Source organism: Pantherophis guttatus, chromosome 2 (genome assembly GCF_059756535.1).
Source record: "Pantherophis guttatus breed Tessera chromosome 2, ASM5975653v1, whole genome shotgun sequence".
In the NCBI taxonomy this organism is placed as follows: Eukaryota; Metazoa; Chordata; class Lepidosauria; order Squamata; family Colubridae; genus Pantherophis; species Pantherophis guttatus.
The window spans coordinates 254,289,947-254,313,661 of record NC_142064.1 but is presented as its reverse complement, the minus strand read 5'-3'; the positions used below and the strand labels follow the sequence as shown (position 1 = coordinate 254,313,661).

General features: G+C 44.4%; 1 protein-coding gene and 1 pseudogene across 2 annotated transcripts in view; one reads left to right on the top strand and one right to left on the bottom strand.

Annotated features, from left to right (window-relative positions):
• The window catches only part of LOC117668032 (zinc-binding protein A33-like), a 29,152-nt pseudogene extending 23,420 nt beyond the window's left edge, over positions 1 to 5,732 (top strand). The window contains exon 7 of the transcript XR_015732706.1: positions 1,621 to 5,732. The product of XR_015732706.1 is annotated as a zinc-binding protein A33-like (transcript). The remainder of the gene's footprint in view (positions 1 to 1,620) is intronic.
• Positions 5,733 to 7,914: 2,182 nt separating this feature from the next.
• On the bottom strand, positions 7,915 to 23,486 carry LOC117667955 (uncharacterized). Its single transcript, XM_034421580.2, has 3 exons — positions 23,269 to 23,486; positions 14,034 to 14,339; positions 7,915 to 8,274 (listed from the first exon to the last, which is right to left on the bottom strand). Exons 1-3 carry the CDS (start codon positions 23,411 to 23,413, stop codon positions 8,087 to 8,089), a joined length of 639 nt encoding a protein of 212 aa, XP_034277471.1. The 5' UTR covers positions 23,414 to 23,486; the 3' UTR covers positions 7,915 to 8,086.
• Positions 23,487 to 23,715: the final 229 nt, after the last annotated feature.

Genomic DNA, 23,715 nt, shown 5'->3' with positions numbered 1-23,715 from the left:
GAGATGGACAGATTAACAAAAGAAATCAAGGAAAAAGAAGAGACAGAATATTATAGAATATGGAATAAATGGTATAACTGGCTTAAGACTAACAATAAAGAACAATAACTATTAGGAGAGAAAAATAGAAGTACAAAATAGAGATGTATCATATGTTTGGAGTGGAATAAAAATATGAAGGTAGAAATGTATAATAGTAATGACATAACTAAAATGTATAGTTCTCTATAGGGGAAAAAGGAAAAAAAAGGGAAAAGGAGGGGAAGAAGATGGAGTAATAGATTAAGATAAAGGGGAAGAAGAATTAAAGTAATAACTGGAAGACTACTATGAAACAATGCTCAAATATGAAAAGTTATTTATATGTTGTATGTTGTGTAAATGTCCAATGTGCGTTTTAATAAAATTACAAAAAATTTTTAAAAAAAAGAAGAAGAGAAGGAACAGGAGGGACATGATAGCAGTGTTCCAGTATTTGAGGGGCTGCCACAGAGAGGAAGGGGTCAAGCTATTTTCCAAACCACCTGAAGGCCAGACAAGGAATAATGGATGGAAACTGACCAAGGAGAGATTCAACCTAGAAATAAGGAGAAATTTTCTGACAGTGAGAACAATCAACCAATGGAACAGCTTTGCCTTCGGAAGTTGTGGCAGCTTCATCACTGGAGGCTTTCAAGAAGAGACTGGACTGCCATCTGTCAGAAATGGTGTTGGGTCTCCTGCTTGGGCGGGGGGTTGGACTAGATGACCTACAAGATCCCTTCCAACTCTGTTAATCTGTAATCTGTAATGATGATATCCATCTTTCAACCTTGCACCGCTTCTCTGAGTTCTTCTATGCTCTGGCTGTTGTCCAGCTTTGATGGTGTCAAGCCACCGTGTTTTTTGATGGCCTGGTTTCCATTTACCACTAACTCTTCCAAATATAATTGCTTAATTGCTCTAATTACCCTATTATATGTATTTATTTATTTAGCATATGGCTGGTCTCACACACAATATTAAAACACTTCATTTTTACAGGTTAAAACAATTAAAACAAGAGCCTGGATAGCTCTGCAGACAAGGCACTGTAATTTAACACCAGCTGTCTGCAATTAAAGTAAATTCTAATCTCCCCAGGCTCAAGGTTGACTCAGCCTTCCATCCTTTCTAAGGTAGGTAAATTGAGGACCCAGTTTGTGGGGGCAATAAGCTGACTTTGTACAAATATACAAAAGTATGAAGGCTATTGCTTAACGCACTGTAAGCCGCCCTGAGTCTACGGAGAAGGGCGGCATATAAATCAAATCAAATCAAATCAATTAATTAATTAATTAAAAAAAGAGCAGTAAGAAAACCTAAGAGGAAAATAGAAATAACATTTCAGAGTTTAATGTCGAGTTTGGAGATTCAGTCGGTAGCTGTATTATATGTAATTACACCGTAATGTAGTTTGAGCTAAAGGAAAGAAAGGAAGCTTCAGACCTGTTGAGGATGGCAGTAGCTTTATTAACAGCTGGCTCATATTAGATTCATTTGTGTCTAATTTTTTTCTGGGCCACTTTATACTCCTGCAATAAGCCTGCTGCACAAGAAGGCTCTTGTTGATTCTGAATTCTTTCTATCTTTCCACTCCAGTCCCTGCAAGCATCACTTTGGACTGCAATTCAGCTCATCCCAGCTTGGTCCTCGTGGAAGAAGCCACCGGGGTCAAGTTCAGTCCTGGCCGACGATTTTGGCGACGAAAGCTGGAGCGCTTCACCTCCACCCCGTGTGTGGTGGGACGGAAGGGCATTACCACTGGCCGCTTCTACTGGGAGATCCAAGTTGGGGACAGCCCCGGTTGGATAGTGGGGACGGCCAAAAAGTCTGTGAAGCGCAAGAAGCAGCTGAACTTTCTACCCAAGGAAGGGGTGTGGGCTATTGAGCTGAAGGTGGGAGAGTACCAAGCTCTGAATGAGCCCCGTACGTCCCTCTCGGTCTGTGGGAGGATGGAAAAAGTTGGGGTCTACCTGGACTTTGAAGGGGGGCAGCTCTCTTTTTACAACAGCAGCAGCATGACCCACCTCTACACCTTCCAAGCGTGCTTCCATGAAGAGCTGCTCCCTTTTCTCAGCACTCAAAGCAGCTACCCCCTCTCGGTGTGGGACCTGGAGCTGTGAGATCTTAGCTCAGGGTGTAGCATTGCCGAGAACAGCCTGGTGAAAGTTGAAAACATTGAGGTGCGTTAGGATGGCTGTTTTAAGAGAAAGTCCGTGCTATTCCCTCTTTGCAAGCAATCGCTCGAAGATTCGAAACTGGTCTGACCTGATTATTTTATTTATTTATTTTATTTTATTTTATTTATTTGCTTGTCAAACATGTACAAGATGACAAATATAGGTATGAGCATAAACATGAACAAAGGAAGTACATTCAGATAAATGGGGATTATTGTGGACCATGATGGTTGTTCTAGGCCAGTGGTGTCAAACTCAAGGCCCAGGGGCCGGATCCGATTCACGGGATGCTCAGATCTGGCTTGTGAGGCTGCCATGGAAACAGCGAAGGACTGGCTGCAGTGCCTCTGCCAGCAAAAACGGAGCTCAGGAGGGCTGCGCGTGGTGGCCCTTTTTGCTGATAGAGGGCTGCAGGAGGCCATCACAGCCGAAAATGGAGCCCGGGGAGGCTACGCGAGGGCCCCACGAGCTCCATTTTCACTGACAGAGTGCTAGCAAAACAAACTACCGTATTTTTCGGTGTATAAGACGCACCTTTTTCCTCCCTAAAAGGGGGTGAAAATTTAGGTGCGTCTTATACACCGAATGTAGCCCTGCCCACCCACTGGCCCCCACCCTTTGGCTTCTGCCTCCCAGCAGTTACCTCCTTGAAAGCAAACAGCAAGAAGAAGCAGCTCCTTTCAGCTTCAGCACAGCCTAATTAGCACAAGTTGATTGGATTGACCTCCCGACTCTCAGCTGTTATGCTCTCAGCTGTTTTGTGCGGGCCTCTGCTGCTTGCTGCAAGGAGGCAAATTGCTGGAGCAGATTTTTTTTCCTTGTGCTAATCAAGCTATGCTGAAAATGAAAGTAAAGCAGGCTGTTTGCTGTTTGCTGCAATGAGGCAAAATTGCTGGGAGGCAGAGGCCGGATTTCTTTTTCTTGTTTTCCTCACCAAAAAAGGTAGGTGTGTCTTATAGTCCGGTGCGTCTTATACTCTGAAAAATACGGTACTAGCAAAAGTGGATCCCTCCAGCCTCGCCGGGGTCACCACAGATGCCCCTGACATAAGTGATGTTGAGCTGGCCACGCCCATCATGGCCATGCTCCCCATCCACCCCCGAGGTCAAACACAACCCTGATGTGGCCCTCAACGAAATTGAGTTTGACACTCCTGTTCTAGGTGCAGAGGATTCTATAAGTGTAGCTTTCAACTTGACCTTCTATTTCCCATGTGTTTTAATTTTCTCAACCTGTTGACCGTAGTGAGGATAGATTTTGCCTCGCTCCACCTGTGGTGCAAGATTTTACCTGCTTTCAATGTGTTCCACGGCAGGCAAAAACAGTGAAGACAAGCCGTACTTCCTGCCCTTGGTTGGGAAGGCCTTAGTAGAGATGTTCAAATATCCAAATATTGGGAAGTGTCTATACCTGCACCACAAGTGATGGTTTTCCTCATCACCCTATAATGCTCATCGCCCTATAATGCTATAGGGCAGTGTTGGCGAACCTTTTTGGCACCGAGTGCCGAAATGGGAGTGCGTGCACAGGGGGAGCACCGGAAACCGGAAGAGCAGCTCCCCGGCGTGCATGCGCACACTGGGAAGCTGAGCTTCTGGTTTCCAGCATGTGCATGTGCACCTGTCACCTGGTTTTCTGGTTTCTGGTGCTCCCGCACATGCGAAGAGCAGCTGGCTAGCATGCATGTGCACGGCCGAACCTGGAACAGCAGCGGGTAACAGCTGGCATGCCCAGAGAGATGGCCATAGGTTCGCCATCACAGCTATAAGGTATTGCATATCAAAACGACTAGACACAAGGGCAGTTGTTTCCCCCCCATGCCATCACTCTGCTAAACAACTAATTCCCACAACACTGTGTTACGTCAAACCATGCAGTAGGGCTGTATTACTACTATCCTTCTTATCTTTCCTATTTCCTATTCCTTTAGCATCTTAAGACTATAACTTTGTTGTTTGTATCTTATGTTTATGTTGATTGCCTTTATTTATTATTAGGTTGATTGCTTATTTTGTATGCTATGACTATCACTGAGTGGTGTTCTCTTACGATTTATGATGATTGTATTTTAGTATTATGGTCATGATTTATCACTTGTTGCTTATATGTACACTGAGAGCTTATGCACTGGAGATAAATTCCTTGTGTGCCCAATCACACTTGGCCAATAAAGAATTTCATTTCTATTCTATTCTATTCTATTCTATTTTATCTATTCTATTCTATTCTATTCTATTCTATTCTATTCTATTCTATTCTATTCTATTCTATTCTATTCTATTCTATTCTATTCTATTTTTTTTTAAACTTTTATATGCCGCCCTTCTCCGGAGACTTAGGGCGGCTTACAATGCGTTAAGCAACAGCCTTCATACTTTTGTATATTTTATACAAAGTCATCTTATAGCCCCCACAAACCGGGTCCTCATTTTACCCACCTTAGAACGGATGGAAGGCTGAGTCGACCTTGAGCCTGGTGAGAATTGAACTCGCAGTAATTGCAAGCAGCTGGATGTTAAATGCTGCCTTAGTAGGAGCCATTAGCCTCCTACGCCACTCAGGCTCCTATTCTATTCTATTCTATTCTATTCTATTCTATTCTATTCTATTCTATTCTATTCTATTCTATTCTATTCTATTCTATTCTATTCCATTCCATTCCATTCCATTTTATTCTATTCTTAAGGAGCTGTAATCAGTGGTGGGATCCTGCCGGTTTAACAACCAATTCAGTGATTGCGCACTTTGTGCGCACGTGCACACTCCGCGCCCACACGTGCACAGTTTTACAAAAACTTACCGTCCGCATTACTGCTGGGGAATAACACAGCTGAGGCACGGCAATCCGCTCTGCCACGCAAATCAGCTGAGAAGATATAGGTCAGTAAAGCACAGAGGTGGGTGGGCCCACCTGATTGTCAGAGCGAACCGAATCGTTGGAGCTACCAGTTCGCCTGAACCGAGCTGAACCGGTAGAATCCCACCCCTGGCTGTGGTGGCGCAGTGGTTAGAATGCAGTACTGCAGGCTACTTCTGCTGACTGCCGGCTGCCTGCAATTTGGCAGTTCGAATTTCACCAGGCTCAGGGTTAACTCAGCTTTCCATCCTTCCGAGGTCGGTAAAATGAGGATTGAGATTGTTGGGGGCAATATGCTGATTCTGTAAACCACTTAGGGAAAGCACTATAAAGTGGTATATATCTGCAACTGATATTACTATTTCCTCCATCCACTCCACTTTGCTCATATCAGAATATCATCCTGACAGAAAGTGACTTCAAAATCCCTATGCCAGTCTTGCAGTTGAATTATCTCCCTTGTGTTTGCCTTTCTCACTCATCTTGGAACTATTTCGGTTTGGGCCAATAAATGCCTTGGTTTGGATTGCTTGCTGCAGTAGTCTTCTGCCAAACTTCCTAATGTCACTCCAGGGAAAATTACGATTCACCAATCTCTTCTTTCCTACCCTGAGCCATCATATTTAGAATATTGATTTCACTGGGCAAGTCACTGTATTCCTAGTTCATGCATTTCTCCACTTACCTACAATGCTGTAAACAATAAACAATAGCTGTACAGAGGAATGGAGAATTGGTTGGGCTCCTAAATCTGGAAGAGTCATGGTGGCAGAGTGGTTAGAATGCAGTATTGCGGGCTAACTCTGCTGAGTGCCAGCCGACTGCCAACAGTTCGATTCTGACCGACTCAAGGTTGACTCGGCCTTCCATCCTTTGGAGGTCAGTAAAAATTGTTTGGGGGGGGCATATGCTGACTCTGTGAATTGCTTGGAGTGGATTGTAAAGCACTGTGAAGCGGTATATAAGTCTTAAATGCTATTGCTATTGCTCTCTATTTGATAGTGGACATGTGCTGGATCAATGGGCACTCAACTTTCAGTTGTTTTAGTTACTATCAATCTCTGTATCAAATAAATCTGTTTATTGCTCATTGTAACCTGTCAGCCAAATCCGAGTCCTGCCTGGAACAGCTTTTCAGAGTGGATATATAGGAAGAGGACCTAGTTAATGTTATTAGTGCAGTGTTTCTCAACCTTAGCAGCTCTAAAGTGTGTGAACTTCTACTCCAAAAATTCCTCAGTCAACATGTTTAATCACAAATCTTAGAGGTGTCAAGATTGAAAAATACTGATTTACACCTGTCATTTCCCTGCTGGCGTCCTCCTCTTGGTGCTGTTGTTTTTCAGGTAACTGAGGGGAGGTGATGGGTTTCAAAATTTTTTACTACTGGTTCTCTGGGTGTGGCTTGGTGGGCGTGGCATGGCTTGGTGGGCGTGGCAGGGGAAGTGTAAAATCTCCATTCCCTCCCCACTCCAGGGGAAGGTTACTACAAAATCCCCATTTCCTCCCGATCAGCTGGGACTCAGGAGGCAGAGAATAGATGGGGGCGGGGCCAGTCAGAGGTGGTATTTAGTGGTTCTCCAAACTACTCAAAATTTCCGCTACCGGATCAGAACCTGCTGAAACCCACCTCTGCTGAGGGTCAAGCTAAGCACCAGATTGACTGATTTGCTTAAAAAGAAACCTTTTCATTTATTACATTTGTACGTCACCCAACTCCCAATAGCTATGGACTGTTCACAAGTAAGAACAAGGAAAAGAATGCAATAACAGACAGATATGAAGAAGAGAAGATGGCAAGAATGACAAAATAACAACAGCAACCCTGAAGAGGAATGAAAAAGAAACAAAGCCACATAATCCAAAAGGAACATCATTCTTCCTTGACAAAAACCTGGGTTAAGGACCAGGTCTTTATGGTCCTTCTAAACCACAGCAGTGCATGTATCTAAAACTTTTCAGCTCGAACCCTTCGCCTTACCTGTTTCTCCTCAAGATTTTCGCCTCTGTCTTATTAGCCAGAAACCTTTCTCCTCGGCTGGCCCTACCCCAGTCTTTCGCCCTGGCACATCGGCCATGATCACTCACTCCCTTGGGCCCCTTCCTCAGAATGTGTCCAACAGACCCTCAACAGTCATCAGTCAAGGATACTTTAATCCAAGGGTGAAATGCTCCCGGTTCGGACCGAATCGCCTGATCTGGTAGCGATGGCGGCAGGTCGTTCAGAGAACCAGTAGCAAAAATCCCCCCCCCATGCCCAGCTGAGCCATGCAATCATCAGAGGCTGTTTTTTTTTACTTTTAAAAGCATTTTTTTTCTACAACCTCTTCGGCCGAAAAAAATGCTTTTAAAAGTGTAAAAAAAAAAAAAGCCTCTGATGATCGCGCGGCTCAGCTGGGATCGTCAGAGCCTTTTAAAAGCATTTTTTTTCCTGCAACCTCTTTGGCTGAAGAGGTTGTAGGTAAAAAAAAAGCTTTTAAAAGCCTCTGACGATCCCAGCTGAGTTGCCTGATTGTCAGAGGCTTTTAAAAGCATTTTTTCCTGCAACCTCAAAGAGGTTGTAGAAAAAATGCTTTTAAAAGAAAAAAAAAAAGTTGGCCATGCCCACCCAGTCACATTACTCATCACTACCAAGCCACGCCCACAGAACCGGTAGTAACAAATTTTACATTTCACCACTGCTTTAATTTGGATTCCTACATGACCAAAAGATCCTGGCTATCTCCTCCTCATGGATTCTAAGACAGTTTGGCCCTCAGTTTTACCATGAGCCCAATCTGGAGTGACACCGATAGCCCTGCATCAAACCCCCCCAGCAACAAACATCAAAGAAGCAGTCACTATCCAGTCTCGAAATCAGTTTGGTTTAGAACTCTTTATTAATTACAACCTCTGAAACAAATGAACTAAAAACCAGAATTTGAGCAGGACAAGAGATATTTACAAGCCATAGATGGTGAGCAAATGAGCGCCAGGTCACATTGGCGTCAACGTCCTTAGTGAACGGGAAAGAAAGGCGGAGTTTCGGTCACAGGCGGGCAGTCGTATCCAAGGGAGGCGGGATGACATGCTGGATCAGTTGGTTAGCGGTCTGCTCTTCTTCAGAAGCCCCCATGCGACTGCGGGCTTTGATCAGCCAGTCCCACAGCATTCCCAGCCCCACCAGGAACATGATGCCAGGGATCAGCAAGAAGATCCGATAAAGGAATAACGGTCCTAGTATTGGGGGTGGGGGAGAAAAGCATTGGGAGAAGGAGAAATCTTCTCAGAACATAATTTGTGACAAATCTCTGAGTATATAGCAAGATGCAAAATTGTTCTATATAAAACTGAATTATCTCCCCCCCTCCCTCTCCAGAATAATCTCTCTGAGGGGAGAGTTAAGTGTGTTTTACTGGGCACATTTGGGGATAAAGATGTTTAGGGCCATGATGCGGATCAGTGGTGTGATTCAAATTTTTTTACTACCGGTTCTGTGGGCATGGCTGGTGGGCGTGGCAGGGGAAGGATAATGTAAAATCTCCATTTCCACTCCACTCCATGGGAAGGGAAGGATAATGTAAAATCTCCATTGACTCGATCAGCTGGGATTCGGGAGGCAATGAATAGATCGGGGGTGGGGCCAGCTAGAGATGGTATTTGCCAGTTCTCTGAACTATTCAAAATTTCCGTTACTGGTTCTCCAGAACCGGTTAGAACCGGCTGAATACCACCTCTGATGTGGATGCCATATCTCTCTGCACACCAGATGTGTTCCCTGAAAAGGAATCCTGCAGATCAGGAAGCAAGGGGATCTACGGTTTGCAGAAGTACAGAATAACAGAGTAGGAAGGGACCTTGGAGGTCTTCTAGTCCAACCCTGACACCAGCTCAACACCATATCGGGGGCGCCTGTGGTGGCCCTAGCACTCTGCCAGTGAAAACGGGCTCCTGAGCTCTGTTTTTGGCCGGGACGGCTTCCTGCGACCCTCTGCCAGTGAAAACGGAGCTTGGAAGGATCACACACGGCCCTCCCGAGCTTCGTTTTCACTGGGAGAGGCCCCGCAGGCCAGTCCTTTGCTGTTTCCAGGGTGGCCCTGCGGGCCAAATATAAACACTTTACGGGACGGATCTGGCCCCTGGCCCTTGAGTTTGATACCCCTGCCCTACACTTATTCCAGGCTGTTTGCAGTGTTCTGTGACCATGGTTTATGATGTTTTTGCTGGAAACAAACATTTACTTCCTACAACAACAACAAAAAAAGCCCTATAGTGAACAACGGGTTTGTGTAATTGACTGCCACAACAAAAGTTGTAAAATTGGGTCCAGTCTTGGGGATGGCCTGCTTTATGACCATCATCATTACTAGGCTCAATTACAGTAGTAACTCAAAGAGTAGCAGTATTGCTGAAAAATTACAGTAAATGGTCAGAATAAAAGAATAGCAGAGTTTCCTGTGATGGCCCTTACAACAAGCCACCTGGTGGGGTGTGGTGGACAGAAAAAGAGTGATATTGTAATAGGAGATGATATAGAATAACAGGGTTGGAAGGGACCTTGGAGGTCTTCTAGTCCATCCCCCTGCTTAGACAGGAAACCCTACACCACTTCAGACAAATGGTTATCCAACCTCTTCTTAAAAACTTCCAGTGTTGGAGCATTCACAACTTCTGGAGGCAAGTTGTTCTACTGATTAATTGTTCTAACTGTCAGGAAATTTCTCCTTAGTTCTAGGTTGCTTCTCTCCTTGACTAATTTTCACCCATTGCTTCTTTGTCCTGCCCTCAGGTGCTTTGGGGAATAGCTTGGCTCCCTCTTCTTTATGGCAGCCCCTGAGATATTGGGACACTGCTATCATGTCTCCCCTAGTCCTTCTTTTCATCAAACTAGACATACCCAGTTCCTGCAACCGTTCTTCATATGTTTTAGCTTCTAGTACCCTAATCATCTTTGTTGCTCTTCTCTGCACTCTTTCTAGAGTCTCCACATCTTTTTTACATCGTGGCGACCAAAACTGAATGCAGGTATTCCAAGTGTGGCCTTACCAAGGCATTATAAAGTATATTAACACTTCATGTGATCTTGATTCTATCCCTCTGTTTATGCAGCCTAGAACTGTGTTGGCTTTTTTGGCAGCTGCTGCACACTGCTGGCTCATATTTAAATGGTTGTCCACCAGGACTCCAAGATCCCTCTCACAGTTACTACTATTGAGCAAGGTACCACATATACTGTACCTGTGTATTTTGTTTTTCTTTCCTAAATGTAGAACCTTATTTTTTTCACCATTGAATGTCATTTTGTTAGATGTTCAAGACCGTCAAGATCCTTCTGTATCTTAAGCCTATCTTCTGGAGTGCTGGCTATTCCTGCTAGTTTGACTTCCAATTTTACGTGGGAGAAAACCCGAATAACCAAAGTCCTACACACACACGCACACACACACACACACACACACAGAGAGAGAGATAGATAGAGAGAGAGCGCTTAAGGTTGACATCTGCTGTGGTTTGAGGTACCGTAAGTGTTGAGGTTGCAAACTTGTCATTGCCCCCGTTGGCAACCTCAAGAGTACAAAAGGTGAGGAAATGAGATTGGTTGGTTGGCAGCGATGTTATCTGTCTTTCTTCTGTGTCATTTATGGTTATGCTTGGGTGGAGGGGATCCTTTGGCAGCTGTTGCTTTACATGTGAATGAAGTGTTTGGTAAATGTCTATGGAGATTCCCAGTCATCCAGGTCATGGTTTGTGCCAAAGGTGCTTTTTCAAAAGGCAGCTGCACTTCGTTTTTCCTTGAAGATGTTTCATTTCTCATCCAAGGAGCTTCTTGGATGAGAAGTGAAACATCTTCAAGGAAAAAGAAAGTCCAGCTGTCTTTTGAAAAAGCACCTTTGGGAAGTCTTTGGTAATATCTTTTGGTGCATCCCTGGTTTAAGTCTATATGTGGGTTTTTTTTTTTAAAAATTGTGCTTTGGTTAGAGTCCCAGGTTTCTAAACATTCTCTTGCATTTTTTTTTCAATCTGGCTAAATTTAGATTTAAAATGTTAAGTTAAATTTAAATCTAAAATTTCGACGGTTTCCCAACCCAGTTGGGATATGAGCCGAGGTGGAGCAGTGGTTAGAGTGCAGTACTGCAGCTACTTCAGCTGACTGCTAGTTCAGCAGATCAGCGGATCAAATCTCACCGGCTCAAGGTTGACTCAGCCTTCCATCCTTCCGAGGTGGGTAAAATGAGGACCCAGATTGTTGGGGGGCAATATGCTATTTAGTATACTGTCTTTGGTGTAGGCCGCCCAGAGTCCTCGGAGAGTGGGCGGCATAGAAATATGATTAATAAATAAATAAATATGACTAATAAATATGCTCTGCCCCAAGATTGTTGGTGGGAAATGAAATTGCTGAGCTGCTATTAGGTCTTTTGACTATTCGTTGGGGCTCCTGGATCCCCCCCTATGTGTCCTATGCAGTGGTGTCCGCAGCCTTTGTACTGTATTTTTGTATAGCGCTTCAATGTCGTCTTCTATTGCTGCTATAGGTTTGAACAGAAAATTTTGCCTGGAATAACCTGTTGGTGGACTCTGACCAGTGGTGGGTTTCTACCAGGGGTGAAATGTAAAATTTGTTACTACTGGTTCTGTGGGCGTGGCTTGGTGTGGGTGTGTGTAATGTGACTGGGTGGGCGTGGCCAACTTTTTTTTTTTTAACTTTTCGAAGCATTTTTTTCTAATGATTTGAAAGCCTCTCTGACGATCAGGCAATTCAGCTGGGATCATCAGAGACTTTTCAAAGCATTTTTTTAACCACCACTTCGGCCAAGAGGTTGCAGAAAAAAATGCTTTGAAAAGCCTCTGACGATCCCAGCTGAGCCGCGTGATCATCAGAGGCTTTTCTTTTTTACTTTTAAAAGCATTTTTTCATCGGAAGAGGTTGTAGAAAAAAATGCTTTTAAAAGTAAAAAAAAAAAAGCCTCTGATGATTGTGCAGCTCAGCTGGGCATAGTGGGGGGGGGGCGTGCAGGGATTTTTGCTACCGGTTCTCTGAACCACCCGCTGCCATCGCTACCGGATCGGGCAATCCGGTCCGAACCGGGAGCATTTCACCCCTGGTTTCTACTGGTTTTACCCAGTTCGGCGAACCGATAGTGGCGGCGGTGAGTGGCTCCGAGTGGCACACGCCAGGACGTCATCACAGACGCTCTGCAGAAAGGAGAAGGGGGGGGGAAGGAAGGGGAAGGAGAGAAGAGGAAGGAGAGGAAGAAGGAAGAAAGTAGAAAAGGTTAGAAGAAGGCAGGGAAGGGAAAGAGAGAAGAAGGAGAAGAAGGATTGTTGTAAAATAAGGGAGAAGGGTAGAAGAGCAACCGCGAATATAATTTTTAAAAAATCTTTTTTTTCTTTACAAAATATATGTATATGTGTGAGTAATTAGGAATAAGAGAATGTACATTTACAATATGTTTATAAGAACTAAAATAAAAAACTTTTTTCAAAAAAAAAAAAATTAAAGACGGACGCTCCGTGCACGGATGTGACACATGTGAGCAAAGTGGTAGCAAGTGAAACCCACTACTGACTCTGACATACGTTTGGTGTAAAGGACGGCCTTCTTTTGGGATGTTGTTTGTGTCGTATTCAGTTGGGCGGCCATTTTTCTTGAAGTTGCATGGGCATTTGTGTTGCAAGCAGTTTCTGTTTTTCAAAGCGTGTTGCAGTGTGTTGTAGCTTGACTGAATGGAGTCTATGCAAGACCTATTATGCTTTATGTGTCCTATGGCGGCTGAGGAATTTGTTTGCAAGAGCTGCTTTTTTAATACTTGAATCAGTAATGAGCTATGGTTTACCTCCGCTAATAGAGATATGGGCTAGTTTGGACTAGAAAATCTGCAAAGTCCCTTCCAACTCTCTTATTCTCTTTCTGTTTCAGATAGCTTGCTATTTTCTTCTTTTGTGAATTTGAATCCATGAAATGTATGGCTGATTAGATAACGCGTGTTTTCCATTGTAATTGTTCATTTCTCTTAGGTAAAGGTCATCTACATAGATTATTCATATTTAAGATTGTATTAACAGAAGGACTGTTATTTTCTGTTGTTAAATCACTGCTTCTGAGCCTTGAGACTCAGGATCCCATTGGAGTCCCATTTTTATTTTTTCCCCCAGATTTGGCTATGAAACTGAAAGTAGATGGGGAGGTAGACCTCAATGGGTTCCGTAAGTCTGAGTATTTTAATTTTTGTGTACTCGGTTAGGTTGGGTGAGCTGTGAAGCAGTGTTGAAATTTTTTTTGGCTGCATTCGAGCAACATGAGTTGCCTGGTTGTTGAATCAACCCATTTGGAGATTCCAAACCATACATGGAACCATAAATTCATCAAAGGGCTGGGTTGGCATAATATGCTAAGTTACAACATGTTCACCCTCCGAAATCAGCATTCACCAAGCCTGGCATTTGGATAAATGGGGCCACGTTGCATGGATACAGTCAACCATCACTGGTCTGAAGTCACTGAGAAACTTTCATAGCTGAGGGCTTATCACTTCTTCTCAGTCCTAGCTAAAGGAACAGATCAGTGGTGCGATTCTATTGGTTCAGACCGGTTCGGGTGAATCCTTAGCTCCAACTTTTAGCCGTGAGTGAACCGGTTCGCTCTGATTTTGAAGTGGGCCGCCTGCTCGCCCCTGAGTTATAATCATCTATTTTTCTGTTTCCGAAGCCCAACTGATCAGCACGGAAGAGTGGATTGCTGTGCCTCAGCTGTTTTCCTTGCTGACAGCATTGCGGAAGGTGAGTTTTCTCCAAATTGTGCACATGTTCACAGTGTGTGTCTGGCACACACGCTAAGCAAACCGGTTGTTAAACCGGTAAAATCCCACCCCTGGAACAGATCTAAAGCATTTCACAAGCATCAAGCTTTATCTATACAGCACCCTGATTAAAAAAAACCCCAGTCATTGCTTTTTCTATCCATTGCCATCTTCCTTCCCCCGGGAGACTCTTACCCACATACGTCATCAAGACCCTTCCCTGGCAGGTCCGGTTTATCCCAGAGAGGACCTGATACTCTCCTTCCAGCTCCTTCTTCATGTGCATGACGATAAGGCCCATCTGGTGGAGAACGAGGTGCTCCTTCAGGCCCAAGTTGAAGTAGTAACAGCGCCCTCTGTTGGCAATCAAGACCCACTCACATTGGGATGAGGTGAGGTTCACTCGGCACAGGACTGCGTAACTGTTAGAGCGAGGAATGGGGATGAAGGCTTTGGAGTCCCGAGGAATGTACTGGTGGATGATGGGGCACATGCTTGATGCTGGTGAGAAAAAAATGAGACGGGCATCTGTAGTTATGGAATAATACATAGGCTACTTTTCCTCCTAAATACTTTAGACAGGTAAACTAGATAGTACTCTCATTGTCATGGTCTTTAAGTGGGTGAAATGATACATTCATAGGGCAACAATTTTTGAACCAAGGTACCAAGGGTGAGCTTCAAAAATTTTAGCAAGAGGTTCTCTGCCCAGTTGCTGGGTGGGTGTGGCCTAGTCGGCCTCCTGCACCATGGCGGGAGGACATTTTTGTCCTCCTTGGGGTCCAGACGCTTTTCTCGTGTATCCAGGAGGGCAAAAACAGTCTCCCCAGGCTCCGGAGGCCTTCTGGAGGCTGGAAATGGGTCCATTTCTGGCCTTCCTGAATTTCCGGTAGGCCCATTTTTCACCCTCCCCAAGCCTCCACGCGGGCCTCGCATTACCTGCATCCAAAATGGGCCGCATGGGGACTCCTGGGAGGGGTGGAGTGGGGTGGGCAGGGCCAGCCAGGAGTGGGATTTGGAGGTTCTCTGAACTGCACAGAATCTTAGCTAGAGGTTCTCCCAAACCCCTGTGAACCCCCAGCAGTCCACCCCTGCAAGGTACCTCAAATGGGCTAATTTATAGAATAGGTCCCAAAAATCTGGGAACCCATGACTCCTGAGGGAATGAAATTTGGGTAAGTGGCTGCTGCTGTGTTGCTAACACATGATTTTCACTTTCAATGTTCAGAGACACTTTCCCAACTAGATTTGCAGTTCCTCCCTCCCTCCCCCACCTAGCAATAGTCACTTACTTGTCTGCCTCTGTGGACTCTTCCCAACCTGTCCCATTTCCCACATGCCTTCTCTGGCTAAATGGCACCTCTCACACACACCCTTCCCACTTGGTGCCCCTCCTGCACATCTTCCCCAACTCAAGTGGCACACTTTGGTACACCCTAGCCAACTCATACAGCACTTCTTGCCTCACCTGGCACACTTCCTGACCTATGTCACCCACCCATGTGCCCACCTTACCTGCACATCATCTCTGTGTCAGGCCTGGAAGCCATCTTTTGCACTGGACCTTCAGGCCTGCCACATGTAGTGCTGTGGAAAACTGGGAGGGGGGATTGTATGGAGCTGGAGAGATATAGAGCCAAAATAACATTCCTTTCTCAGGGAGTCAAGGACATCCTGCCCTGCACCTGGAGGGGTATGACTGGGAGGCATCTCCAGTTGGGATGGGGTATTGATTGGACCACGTGATGGACATATGGGTGCAGGGAGAAGGGGCTTGAACTTTTTTTTGGGTGGGGAAAATCTGGAAGCTTGGAGTCTTTTTTCGTTGGGGGTTTTACTTGGAACCCTGACACTCTGGTACATAGCCACATGCCCTTCCCAACCCTGACCCCCACACCCCCTCACTCCCTGCCCCGCCCAAAAGAAGCCACTTACTTGCCTGCTGGCTTGGACTTGCAACTTCCTGCTGTCTTCACCATTGACTTTCTCCTTGCATGCTTCCCACAAACAAAGTAAGGGGTGAACCCTGCAGGAATTTGAGGGAGGGAGGGAGGGAGGGAGGGAGGTAGGCAGGCAGGCAGGAAGATTTTAGGTGCTCCCTAAAGCTACCCACAAGGAAACTCACTGGAGAAGCCAGCAGGATGTTAGACGTCATTCCCACTCCCACTGCTTTTTTTTTGACTAGTCATGGTCAATCTGTTTCTCTGTTTAGGCAAGAAAATCTCTGAGATAATGGGGTTGCCTAGTAGCAAATATAAACTGCCAGTGAAGGATCTTAATTATTTCCCTTGCAGCTCCATGGTGGGTCAGCTGTAGCAACCCAAACCCAATGGTGAACAGAAATTGGAAAGCATTTGAGAGAATGCTTCCTCTCAGGAGTATTCAGACATCATCCTGTCAGGTGTCTTCCATTTGGGTTTCATTTGCAGAGTCCTCTGTGCCTTGCAAGGGATTTTGGCATGTACTTTCACTTCAACGAATCACATTCCAACAACCTACCCCAGCCTCTCCAACTGCTGGAAAAGTTGCTCCCCAAAAAGGAACATTGCTTAATTTTAGACCATGTCCTATACGTGACATGTTAGTAGCTCAACCTGACAAATAGAAAGAATTGAGGAGATTCACGTTTGATACCTTCCCATAAGAAGTGATGACGATGCCACAATTTTATTGGTCCAGGCAAGGATCAACTTGATTTGGAAATAATCAGCTCTAACTGGAGATTTCTAGGTTGAAATTGAGGGAATATGCCACCCTAAAAGAGGGTGGAGATGTCAGTGCATCTTATACACAGAATACAGCCATTTTTGGCCTCCTGAACCCCCACCCCACGCATCCCGTTTTGGTGAAAAATGGGCCCGTTTTCACAAAAATGGGATGTGCAGAGGGTTTTGAAATCTTGGTGTGTCTTATACTCTGGTGCGTCTTATAGTCTGAAAAATACGGCATCCATCTTATAACAATTATCAACATAGCCTTGTACTATTATACACAACCCTGTGAAAATACAGCTGTCAGTTCTTTAGTTGGTGTTGGCCTTCATTCCCATTGAGCTTTCCCCAGAAATGTGATGCTCCAAGCAATCTTTTTGCATAGTATCATCACTGGCATCTGCCAAAAATTTATTTTCCAAAAGAAGAGCTACTACGAAGCCAAGCATTTGGCTCCAAGCTATTCTGCCATGAGGAGAGAGGAGAATGGGATCCCCATTCGGCCAATTGATTTATATTTATCTATTTGTTTGCGGGATGTCTATAGTCACCTATCTCCTACGATTATTCTAGGCAGCTCACAACAATCCATAAAGCATTGTTAAATGCAAAAATTCCCCTTTTACCCTGAGGGCCAGATCAATCATCTTTGCAGTTCAGTCCCCATCCTAGTTCAATGCTTGGAGGAAGACCCAGGTCTTCGCAGGCCTATTGAAGACTAAAAGAGTAGGGATCAGTGGTGGAATTCAGCCGGTTCGGGCCAGTTTGGGCGAGCCGGTAGTTACATTTCTGGCTGGCCCCTCCCCTCTCCACCCGCCCCTTCCAGGAGTCCCCACACACCCCATTCTGGCTCCCAGGTAAGTGCAGGGAGGTCTCCTAGGCCCAAAATGGGGTGCAGGGGGTGTGTGGTGCCCCCCACGGCCTGTTTTTGCTCCCAGGAGGCTGCAGGGAGGCCTCGTAGGTCCAAAACAGGGTGTGGGGGAGCACGGCCTCCTGCGGCCTGTTTTTGTTCCCGGGGCGGGGGGTGCAGCAGGCCAAGTGCTTCCTGTCACACCCTGGGGACGCTCACCATGGCCACGCCCACTCAACCGGTCATTAGGGCAGAGAACCAGTTGTTAAATTATTTGAATCCCACCACTGGTGGGGATCCTTTGTATCTCAAGTGGGAGGCCATTCCAAAGGGTTATTTCAGTCTCCAAAAAGGCTCGTATCCAAGATCCCATCAGGTAGCAGCATTTAAGGGAGGGGATTTGCAGCACACCCACCCTAACCAGTGGTGAAATGTAAAATTTGTTACTACCGGTTCTGTGGGTGTGGCTTGGTGGTGGGGGTAATGTGACTGGGTGGGTGTGGCCAACTTTTTTTAATTTTTATTTTTAAAAGCATTTTTTCTACAACCTCTTTGGCCAAAGAGGTTGTAAAAAAAATGCATTTAAAAGCCTCTGACGATCAGGCAACTCAGCTGGGATCGTCAGAGGCTTTTAAAAGCATTTTTTCTACAACCTCTTCCAAAGAGGTTGTAGAAAAAAATGCTTTTAAAAGCCTCTGACAATCCCAGCTTATCCGTGCGATCATCAGAGGCTTTTTTTTACTTTTAAAAGCATTTTTTCGGCTGAAAGAGGTTGTAGAAAAAATGCTTTTAAAAATTAAAAAAAAGCTTCTGATGTTTGCATGGCTCAGCTGGGCATGGCGGGGGGGGGGGGGCAGGGATTTTTGCTACCGGTTTTCCGAGCCACCCACCGCCATCGCTACCAGATTGGGCGATCCGGTCTGAACTGGAAGCATTTCACCCCTGACCCTAACTAACCTGGAGATACTTTGAGGGTGAAGTGGTCTCACAAGTAACCTGGGCCTGTGTCATGTAGGGCTCTAAAGGTGATAACCAGCACCTTGAATGACACCTGGAAAGCAACAGGGAGTCAGTGCAGCTCACACAGCAGGAGCGTTACTGTGCCTTACGCAGGGCACCCAAAATTGCTCATGCAATTTTGCACAACCAATGCAACCGCAGCCCACCAAGTTGAAGGAAAGATGCACGGAATTGGGATAACCACAACTTGCAGCTTGCCCTGCTTTGCCCATAAACCACTCAATGACTTCTTAAAACACTTCCTGCGTTTTCTAGTTCCTATTTTTGCAAACGCTTGTTTGGGGGCATTGGGGGCATTTCTGTAGAACAGGGGCCTCCAAAGTTGGCAACTTTGAGACTTGTGGACTTCAACTCCCAGCATACCTCAGCCAGCCATGTGCCAGCTGGAGAATTCTGGGAGTTTTAGTTCACAGATCTTAAAGTCGCCAAGTTTGGAGAACCCTGCTGTAGATGAGAAACTGGCTGAGCTAGAGGGAGGCATCACATGGGAACTTCGGCTAGAATCCCTACATGGGCACAAGAGGATAAAGTCTGATCCCCAGTTGAAATGCCTTTGAACCTTATCTAGTCTCACTTAGCTGCAAACTGTTCATTTGAGAAAGACTCCTGTGTACTGATGTTTGAGCAGTAAAGCAGCTAATTGAACTTTTCAATTGTTCATTCGATTCTACTCTGTCGATTTCCATTTGTTTTCTTTTTTAGGATTAACGTCTCTTCTGCAGGAGGGCCGAATGTCAGCCTCATGATGCTTGCTTGCTTTCAGCTGCCATTGTAACGGGAGGGGGGAGGCATTGTAGGTATTTGGGAGAGGGGGGAAGTGAGCTGGTGGAGATGTCTTGGTAAAAGGAGGAAAATTCTCACTGACTTTTTAGCAGCTGCGGAGAGAGCTGATAACGGTCAACCGTCCCGGCATACCAGATAGATGGGGGCGCCTAAAGAAGTACCCCACATGACACCTTGGGGAGATGTGGATTGGACATTCAACCTGAGACTGTGGGGGGAGGGATTTGGGGGATGCTTTCAATATGTAATTTTCACGCCTATTGCCTCAGACTTTGCTTTTCTTTCGCTGCATTCAGTTCATACTCAGTAAAATTACCTTTCTCTACCAACATGGGAGTCGGGGTTTTTCTTTCTTGAGTTTTGAATGGAGGCAAGCCTGACAATCTGGTTGTTTGCCCCTGACAATTTCTTCTTAAAACACTTCCTGCTTTCTACTTTCTATTTTTTTCAAACACTTGTCTATGCATTGGGGATGACCTGTTAAAACACTTCTTGTTTTCTACTTTCTATTTTCTTCAAACACTTGTCAATACATTGACATGCCAATCGTGTTGAAGTTGAATCCTAAATATTCTTGACACAGCCTCTTTTACTGGTTTTTTTTTTCAAAATCAGCTTTTCAGGCTAACCCACAACACTAGGATTTTTTTGGAGTGGTGTGGGGAGTCTCCCATCCAAATACTAATCAGCTCTAGTCTAGTTAGTGATCAGAATAGTTAGTTAGATGCTGCTATCTAGCTGGGAGAGTGTGCCATGTGTTTGCCTATAAACCCAGCATTAAAATATACTGTATATAAAAATGAGTAGAGTTTATTTGGAAATTAAGGTTTTGGTGATACAATAGACTGGTTTAGAATATAATGTTATTTTTATTTTTTATTTTTTTATTAATCATATTACTATGCTGCCCACTGTCTGAGGACTCTGGGCGGCTTACAGCAATCAACAGTATACTAAATAGCCTATTGCCCCCAACAATCTGGGTCCTCATTTTACCCACCTCGGAAGGATGGAAGACTGAGTCAACCTTGAGCCGGTGAGATTTGGTCTGCTCATCTGCTGAACTAGCAGTCAGCTGAAGTAGCTGCAGTACAGCACTCTAACCACTGTGCCACCGCAGCTCTTAGAATTTGTGTTAAAAGCTTTTGTTTTGATTTTTAATTTTAAAAGATGTAATGGGGAAATTGGGAATAGAGCTTGTTAAAGGAATATAAGCGATTGTACCTATCTGTGACCGGATCAAGACTTTGTTCTTAAAAGATATATTTTATGTTTATGTTTGGAAAGAAATAAAAAATATTTTTCAACAAAAAAAATATATATACTGCATATAAAATATCTGCTAAGAAGTAATTGCAGATATAAAAGATCTACTGAACAGATAATATACATGTTCATATTTGTCATATACTGTATCTAAAGCAGTATTTCAACTAGCAGGGGGATTTTTGAGATTTGAGGTCCACGTCTTAAAGTTACTAAGGTTGAGAAACACTGATTTAAAATGTTGCCAATAATAATAGGTCTATTGCAATTGACATTAAATATGAAGTCTATCCAAATTGGCTATTGTTAAATTCCTGCTTCTCTAGTTCCGTTATTTTTAACTTTTCTCTCTTTTAAAAAATCTTTTTCTTCTCTTTTCTAATGCGGCAATTGAAGAGATCTTGTTAATCCACATCTCAATTATTAAGTTACCTAAATATTTCCAATAATGTATTGTTACTATTTTAGCTGCTAAATTGAAGTAGATAATGCATTCCTTATTTAAATTTGAGATTTAATCCCATGAATAGGAGGAGTACAATAGTAAGATTGTATTCATTTCTTTGTTTAGAAATAATGCTCAATGCCCCCGGAACTTTATAGGTAGTCCTTGATTTATAAAGTTAATGGAGTAGGTCAGTGGTGAAATTTGAATTTTTTTTACTATCGGTTCTGTGCGTGTGGCTTGGTGGCCGTGGTGTGGCTTGGTGGGCGCAGCTTGGTGGGCGTGGCAGGGGAAGGATAGTGCAAAATCTCCATTCCCACCCCACTCCAGGGGAAGGATAGTGCAAAATCTCCATTCCCACCCCACTTCAGGGGAAGGATACTGCAAAATCTCCATACCCGCCCCACTCTGGGGCCAGCCAGAGGTGGTATTTGCCAGTTCTCCGAACTGCTCAAAATTTCCACTACCGGTTCTCCAGAACCTGTCAGAACCTGCTGGATTTTGCCCCTTATGGGGCGGTTCCTTATGGTCATAAGTCATGACAGTTGTAAAACAGATCACCCATTTGATTGACCTGTTCGATCGTAAAGCATCTACAACAGTCATTAAGAAAATCAATTGCTTGCTAGATTCTGGTGTTGCCAAAAACGGAAGCAAATGCTGGTTTTTAGCAAAAACATCATGAAATGTGGTCACCTCACTGTGGGACACTGCAAGTAGCTGTTTCTGTGGGTTGGTTGCCAAGTGTCGAAATGCAATCATGTGACTCTGCGGAACTTGGAACTTCAAAACTGGGTTGTTATCATCCCGGGAGGTCCCTTATAACTTTGAACGGTCCTAAGTGGTTGGTCATAAATCAAGGAGTAACGGTATATCTCGAAGGTATAACTTTATCACATGGCCATCACAAATGAAAGAAAGAGCCATTTTTGGATGATCTCTCCAACATTTGGAAGAATAATTACAATGTATGTGTACATATGTATACGTACATGTGAATTTACAATATTTTTATATATTTAAGGTGTGTGTGTCTGTATAGACACACACATACACAACTTATACACAGAAATGTGTGTATTCACACAGATGCACACACATACATGCATACCATATACATGCCAATTCATGTGTGTCTTCTTTTATCCTATGCTACAGAAAACAAATTCATATCCACAACATTTCTATTACTACCAGGGCTTAAAAACAGACTACCGTAGATCGGTAAGGGACATAGTTCCATCAAAGACCAGTTAATTATGGGAGCTAAACTCTTATAATTTCCTTGTATTATCTTAGAAAAACCAGTTGAGAAGAGTCAAGCAATGATGGAGAGGAACTATATTTAGTTGCTGTTCTGAGAAGGAAGATATAGGCAGGACATGAACTCCACCCAAGCTTTCTCCTGGTTTGAGACTCCTATTTGTTCCTGCAGTGAGAAATTATGTGTTTACGGTCAAGGGGATATGGTGGCTCAGTGGCTAAGATGCTGAGCTTGTCGATCGAAAGGTCGGCAGTTCAGCGGTTCAAATCCCTAGTGCCGCATAATGGAATGAGCTCCCGTTACTTGTCCCAGCTTCCGCCAACCTAGGAGTTCGAAAGCACATAAAAAATGCAAGTAGAAAAATAGGGACCACCTTTGGTGAGAAGGTAACAGCGTTCCATGTGCCTTTGGCGTTTAGTCATGCTGGCCACATGATCATGGAGACATCTTTGGACAGCGCTGGCTCTTCAGCTTTGAAACAGAGATGAGCACTGCCCCCTAGAGTCGGGAATGACTAGCACATATGTGTGAGGGGAACCTTTACCTTTACCTTTAGGCCAAGGGGAGGCAATAAGAACATCTGTAATTTTGGTGTTTGTGTATGTGCATAAAAACACAAATGACCAGCTGTCTGCAAGGAGTATAAATCCTTCCATTCCCCACCATCCAGTCAGAGCTGAAGAAGCTTCTTGGATGAGAAGCGAAACGTCTTTGAAGAAAAAAACCCAGAAAGTCCAGTTGCCTCTTGAAAAAAAGCACCTTTGGGACAACCATGACCTGGATGACTGAGAATCTCCATAGACATGTATAAAAACAATTATATGGGACCATAGAAGTGAAAGTCTCCCCTATTTTATGTGTATTGCACATACAAACAACGAAACAAGGCTTTGATTATGCAGTGGTAGCCATCACCTTGGCTTTATCTCCTCATTCCTGGGTGTTCCTGGGGGTAGGAAAGGGATCATAATTTGGAGGAACATCTCTAAGGGCCTACAGCTCATTCCTCAGGTTTCTTGACCTATCTTACCTAGGTGAGAAGAGCAGGGTAGAAATGGGATGGAAGGATAAATAAACAAAGGAGTAAATACCAGATAGTTTTTCACCCATTGGCCCAGCTCCAACCTCCGTGATCCATCTCCCCCAAAGGCCACCCAGGATGAGGATCAAGGCGGAGATGCCCAGTCTCTTCCCTTCCTGGGGTGGGCTGCTGAAGGTCCACATCCCAACCACCATCTTGGCAGTTCCTCAGGTTTTGAAAAGGTTCCACCTTGATGTCATAATGGAACCCAACGGAAGAGCCGGTGGCTGGAGGGAATTCAGGCCATTCCCACAGCTCTGCGCACCTCCCACCCCTGGGAAGTCAGCTTTTTCAGGCCTGATCTGGTTCCAAGGAGAAATTAGGGGATCAGGACGCAAGGGCTTTTACATTGTAATAATTTTAATTAATTTTAACTGGATTTTAATTTAGATTTAAATTTAAATTGTTGAATTTTATTCTTCGTAAACCGCCCTGAGTCCTTCGGGAGAAGGGCGGC